General features: G+C 55.3%; 1 protein-coding gene across 1 annotated transcript; it reads left to right on the top strand.

Annotated features, from left to right (window-relative positions):
• The first annotated feature begins 2,579 nt into the window (after positions 1-2,579).
• On the top strand, positions 2,580-3,906 carry NNMT (nicotinamide N-methyltransferase). The gene is given in 5 exon segments (XM_052785811.1): positions 2,580-2,619; positions 3,153-3,224; positions 3,227-3,331; positions 3,456-3,674; positions 3,677-3,906. Coding segments are annotated over 5 exon segments (666 nt in total).
• Positions 3,907-6,748: the final 2,842 nt, after the last annotated feature.

The raw sequence follows: 6,748 nt of genomic DNA, 5'->3' as shown, positions 1-6,748 counted from the left end.
AGGAGCAGGGGAGTGCCGGGCTGGTGGCATGGGCAACAAGGTGTGCTGAGTGGGGGCTTGCTAGCCCCGAGATGCTCTGGTGCTCCCACTCATAAAGACCCTGAGGCACTCTGGGTGCTGACAGTTTATACTTTTATCCCCAAGTCATGTCACTCAATGAGCGAAAACAGGCTCTATGGACTGAAATGTGAGCACTGCACTGGCAAAGAGCACCAGCAACAAGCCAAAGCCCCCCCGCTGCAGCCGGCTACTGGGCTATGCTTTTATACACCTCAGCTGGGTATCTTAAAAAAAAATATAAATTCAGAGCCCGGCAAAGGCATGCATGTTCAGGCTTGGCTTTGGGGCTCAGGCTGCTCTCTGAGCCCCACTGCGAACTTGGTGATGCTCAGTGCAGAGCTGACCCCAGCGGAGCACTGGGTGATTACTCTGATTTTATCGGCAGCTCTCATCGGTCACCCTGATGTCTCCTCAGTCCTTTGGGAGGCAGGTGAGGAGCAGGGCGCGTGCACCCGCCACTCCTTTTGCCCCCTTCTCTCTGTGTCCCCCTGCAGAAAGCAGACCCCTCTCCTCCTCCTGGCAGCCCCACCGGCCCCAGGTGGCTTCCTCAGGAATGGCCCTACAGAGTGTCTGGGCCTGCTGAGCCAGGAGGGAAAAGCAAGTGAGCCAAGCAACCTTCAGGAAAAACGTACACATGCCACAAGGAGTGAGAACAGAGGCCCCTTGGGAGCGAGATTTGGGGCTGGCAGGATGGCCTTGCTGCTCACTCCCACCCTCAGCACTTTCCTTGGGGGCACAGACCAAAGCATTGCTGCGTTTTAGTTTTCAGTATCAGCTTTGCTGCTGGCATATTCCCTTTTGTGAGAGCATCCCCTTGCAGCCTGGCACACGTGACAGGGGTGGTGGGGGGTGAGCCTGGCTGGGCACAGCTTGGTATAGCATGCAGGACCTCAGACTTGAGCTCCAAGGATTTAACAGGGGGGTAAATTCACCTCTCCCCCACCTCCCGTTCCTGTTGCGGTGCTGAGATTTCAGGCGGCAGGGACAAAACCCCTGGCATCAATAGGATTTATCTCAGGGCTTCCAGCTGCAAGGTCGGGAGTGCCTGTGGTCTGCTTTGGGGGCCGACAGCCCGTGGCAAAGACACCTCTGGGGCCGCTTGTGGAGTCCGGGGGAGCTCTGGCGGGGCCGGTGGCTTTAGAGACCGTTTTAGCCCAGGGTCTCAGCGCCAGAGTAGCAGGGAGCGCTTGTTGTTGGCTTTGCTCTCAGAAGAAAACCTCTTTAACGTGTTCATCTTTCAGGCTGACATCCTTTTTACGCTTCATATCTTCGGCAGCTGGTTTCGCAGGAGCAGGTCTGGCCGTGCATGCGGTATGGCGAGCAAGGTTTGTTAAGCAAAGTCACCTCGGGATCTAAAACAGTGCTTATTAGTTTGAGGATGATACGGTGGCTCCTCCGCCCGTTGCTCCTAATGACCGATCTTTCAAAAAGCAAAGGCCAATTATATAGATTCGGAGTCGGTAACGAGCCTAAAACTGTTTGATCATTTCGGCTCCCGCTGGGCGAGCGGGAAGAGGACGAGATGCTGCGGGCACCCGCCGCTGCGAGAAGCGCAGGGCTCTGCTGCCTCTTCGTGGCGGCGACGGCAAAGGAGGCGGCCGCCACCGCGTCCCCTCCTCACCACCCCGCTGCTCCCCGTTCCCCGGGACGGCGGGTGAGGGGCTGTGGGTGACCACGCCGCAGGTGGGGACCTCCCGTCAGGCACGGTGCAGGCAGGGGCGCAGGGTCTGGGGCCGGCTCTGGAGGCAAAAGGCGGGCGCCAAGGCTGGGAATATTCTGGTTTTCGGGGCGAGGAGGTGAAATTGCAGTTTTCCAAGGGAAACCTGAAAAAAATAAAAGCAACAAAATCACTGAGATGGAATGGAAATTTTGACAGGCGCTTCTCGTGGCCTGGCAGCGATTCCTCCTTCCTGCGGGAGAGACACTGACAGTCCTCTGCCAGGGCATCTAATGGCCTTAAAACTTCCTTGCCATGTTATATTACCAAACACGCCGACTTCAATCTGCTGTTAAGAAGTAAATGTGTCGGATGCCCCAAGACTGTGTACAGAACTGTTGGGCTGCAACTGCTGGCGATACTGGCTCACACTGTATGGGGTCATCGCTGTCAATTACTGTAAAGCCAGGGACATGTAATGTAATCCCAGGGATTGCCATTAATTATGGTCATTCGTGCAGGGGATTGTGTGGCTCAGGGGCTGCTGGGGGGATTTCAATAGCAAGTTATTACGGAAAAAGTAAAGCTCGGTGCAAAAACAGAGAGCAAGAGAAAGCCCTGCTCATGAACAGGAGTGTGTCCGGCTGGCACCTGGAGCAGAGGACGCAGGAGGGAGGTTAAAACCAAAAGTACAACAGGGACTGCGCAACGCTGCGTGGCAGCAGAGCTCGCTCTCAGCAGGATGGACGCTCCAGCGGTCTTCACGGACGCAGACATTTACCAGCATTGTTTCAACCCTCAGAAGCGTTTGAAATAATTTTACAGCCTGAGCGACAGCTAGGGATGGCCCAGCACATTTCTGATGCAAAACCTGAGGGGCCTGTTTAAAATGTTCTCCTTGGGCAAGTACCCACCCCGACGTACTGGGTGACGTCGTACAGCACTGTTTGCAGGGCTGCCCTCGGGCTGCACGCTGCTCGGTGTGTGCCCCACTGCACAGCAAGCTGTGTGCTATACAAATGCACACGCACACACTTTAAAAAAAAATACATATATATAGGCATGCGCGTCTATCTACGCACACAGGGTACTGCCAGCTGGAGTTGCTCCACAGTTTCTGGGAACACCGTCAAATCCAGGTTGGGTAGGGGTTGGTAGGGGGCCAGTGCCTCTGCTCCAGAAGCAGGCATTGCCCCTGCCCATGGGCAGGGCTGGGGGCTCTGTGGTGGCTGCAGGAGCTGCCCCCGGGCTGGGCTGCTGCCAGAGAGCCCCGGGCATCGGGGAGCCCTGCCCAGGGCTGCACTGTGGGTCCATGGTAATTGGGATTGCGTTTCTGGGTTAGGGGAAGCACAGCCTGACAGGGCTGCCGGATGCTTCTGTCCTGGGGCACGGTCTCCATCTTCACCAGGATGGTCTTCCCCCCACTCCGCACCAGATGGGCTGAGGGGTGATACCCTGATAGATGTCGGCTGTGGCCCCACCATCTACCAGTTTCTGTCCGCTTGTGAGTGGAGAACATCACCTTGGACTATGCAGACCAGAACCGCCGGGAGCTGGAGAAGTGGCTGAGGAACGAAGCAGAAGCCTTCGACTGGAGGCCAGTGGTGAAATACGTTTGAGCTGGAAGAAGGGGACAGGCGAGGCTGGCTTCCTACCGCCCTGCCACCGACCACAGCATACATGAAGTCGCAGGCTCAGATGCTAAAGAAGCACATAAGGAGCCTTCATATATTTATTTTTTGTCTACTTGCTGGGGAGAAGTGGGCTGCGAAAGAGGAGAAACTGAGAAAGAAGGTGAGGCAGGTTCTGAAGTGCGACATGACCAAAGCCAGCCCCGCGGACCCCATGTCCCTGCCTCTTGCTGACTGCCTCCTCTCCACCCTCCACTTGGAGGCCACCTGCAAGGACCTGGCCACCTTCCGCAGCGGCCTGAGAAATGTCAGTGCCCTTGTGAAGCCAGGGGACACCTGGTGATGGTGACTGTCCTCCAGGAAACCTACTACGCCTTCAACAAGCAGGTTTTCTTGTGCCTCTGCCCGGAGAGAAACGTGGTGGAAGAAGCTGTGGAGGGCACTGGCTTTGATGTGAAGTTCAGCAAGGTCCAGTCATACCTGCCCAGCGATGTCCACGCGGACCGTGAAGCCCCATTGAGCCTCGTGGCAGGCAGGTGTGCCTCCATCACCGGATAGCACATGGGCACTGGGGAGGAAAACATCAGCATGTCTGGTTTCAAAAACAAGCCCTGCTGACATAACCCACAGCCTCTTAGCCCTTTATTCGAAAGCAAATCAACTCACGAGTGCTATAAGAGTGTCTGTGGGCTGGGATTTATGCAGTGCGCACAGCACCAGCCCTCGAAGCCCCAGCTGCGCACCAGCAGCCCACGCTCGGGGTAACCCCGCCAGCTTGCCCCAGCCCAGAAACAGGAATTGCACCCAAGTCCCTTCCCTCCCATCCTCCCACGTTGGAGCAGAGCTTCTGAGAAGCTTCCCTCTTTCAGCCACGATGCCCTTTTTTTGAGGCCAAAATCCATTCTTAAGGGGAAAAAAGTTTGGCTGCAAAGGCAGTGAGATTGTCCAAACCCAGATCTGTTTCTGATTTCTGTGCAAACCCTGCGTGCTCTGTCTGAAAAGTGCAGGGGCTGGGGGGGGAAAGAAAAGGATGCTGTCAAGGGGAGCAGCATGCCTTGCACCCAGACGATCCCCAGCACTCCCAGAACCAAGAGCACCTGCTGATCTTTTCAGTAAACCTGTAAAAATTGTTCAACAAAATGCTGCCACCCCAGCGATACGTACCTGCCGGGTGCCGGCACGCACACAGGAACAGGGCAGAAAGGGTTGACAGATGGAAATGATGCTCTCCCCAAAGCAACCTCCCCTGGTTCACAGCACCCCTGGCCATACTCAGTTGTTCTCCCATGCTTACAGACAGCCAGACTTGCGACACACCAGAGATTCGTTTTAGAGATACTCGAGCCTAGACATTTTTAATAATAATATCAGCACACTCGGCATGCCTCAGTTCTCAGCAGTTTTTTAGAAGAAATGTTTGGGATTTGTTGCTGAAGCTTCTCCTCCCCTCTCTCATACTGATCTTCTTTTAGGGTAGTTTTGGTTCAAGAGTGAGAAGAAATAGGGACATACGAAATTTTCTCGCTGGATATACACAGATCAAGTCCCATCACAAATCTTACTGCTTCTGACAGAAGAGGCTGGCATAAAGTAAGAGGGAGAGCGAGTGATACAGCCCAGGAGGGAGACAAAAGGTTGAAAGGAGTCACAGTCCCCAAATACCACATGAACTCCACAGCACCCAGCAAGCCCAGGTAGGCACCAGAGGGGTTCAGCCTCCTCTCTGTCCAGCCACCTTTTAGTTTCTTGGTAAGAACCCAATAAAAAAAACCAACCCACTAAAGTCTTTAGGGCTGTAGGGTAATGTCGGCACCAGTTACAGACTTACTAAGGTCATTAGATGTAATTGTATGCAACCCCCGAAGTGTAGACTGGAGACGCCACGTCAGCGAGACAAGGATCACGTCAGTGACACCACCAGCTCAGGCTCTGCTTGGCGTGACTGTCCCCAGAGCCACTGGGACGCCCCGTGCAAGCAGTGCAGGTTTTTGGCACTGCCACAAGTGCCTGGAATGGCCTCGTTGCCCAGCTCCATGAAAGGGAGCTGAAAACCAGAGGATGCTCGGAGGCAGCTCAGGACCTCTGATGCTCGCTACTTAACGCCAAATGTAAGGCCACCGTTTCCATAAAGACCTCCGCGCCTGCCAGCGCAGTGCAGTAAAGGCAGGAATGCAGCAGCTGCTGACATGTTCTCTGGAAGTAACATGCCCAGGTCTTGTAGCGCTGGCGTCTTTAATCGCTGTTTAACTGTTCGAACATCGGTATCGCTGGGGATTTTTATGGTCTGTTTAAAAAGCACAATGATTCCCTTCGCGGAGACGTTTGTAGCTACAATTACCCTTCTGTCGCAACCTGCCAGGAGTCATTGAAAGCCTTTCCCAGCTAAGAGGCCAGGCGGTATTCTGCCTGCCGCTCGCTGACAGCAATCATGGCGACACCTAAGGAAGCAAGGTGGGCACAGGTCGGACTGGTGCCGGGAAGACGCTGACCCGGGCGATGACTGGCTCAGCTCTCCCCTCGCCTGTGCAAGCTTTGGCAACAGGAGGACGCAGCCCACATGACAGAGAGGGTGTAAAAAGATGGCAGCTTGCCTTCCCAGACCCTGCCTTTCCTTCCTCACCTCGCCCTCCTCCTCTCGTAGGGGGTGACTTGCCCCCACTCACCCCATACCTGAACATGCAGCCAAAGCAGCGAATCAAAACCGGTGACTGAAGCTCGGTTCATTCGGCAGTAACCGCAGCTGCTATCTTTGTCGGCTCATTTCCCTCTCCATACAGCTGTCAATCAGCCCCCGGATGTCCGACGGCCATAATGAAAATGGCATGTGGGGATCAGGAGTGCTGTTTTTGCATTAGCTGGCACGACCCCTCCTTCCGGGCTCTCGGGAGAAAGGACCATCATTTGCAACGGCTTTGTCTGACAGATCTCGCTATCGTGGGGTGTAATTACGGGTACCCGCTTTCTGGCTGCAGGGAATTTTCAAGCATCCGGTTTCGATCGAGCGGCCCCCATCACCACAGTGCCTTCAGCCGCTTGGAGAAGCCAGGGAGGTGGCCAAGCCACCAGAGGAGTGGGAGCGCAGTCAGGTGAGAGGGAAGGCGCGGCTGATGCCTGCAACTGGTGCTGGGGACAGAGGCTGCATGGCAGGCACGCGATGGGCAAGACGACCGAGTGGCCGCTGGGCTCCTGCACCGCACAGGAGAGCTGAGCCAGAGCCCCGAGCTGGGAGATGTGGGGAATCTACAGCTTAAGGGCAGTAACCCAGAAGGCAGGCCAAGAAAGAGGTGTGAGGCACAAGCACAAGCAATAATCTGAGGAGGACTAGTCACTTGTTTTGTCTCCGGCGTGGAACTGGTCGAAGCTCCCCCAATATTTAAGAGCGCCTGCATATTAAGAGTGA

The sequence above is a fragment of the Harpia harpyja genome, chromosome 4 (genome assembly GCF_026419915.1).
Source record: "Harpia harpyja isolate bHarHar1 chromosome 4, bHarHar1 primary haplotype, whole genome shotgun sequence".
NCBI lineage: Eukaryota > Metazoa > Chordata > Aves > Accipitriformes > Accipitridae > Harpia > Harpia harpyja.
The sequence above is the reverse complement of the archived record's forward strand: the minus strand, read 5'-3'. Positions and strand labels throughout refer to the sequence as shown.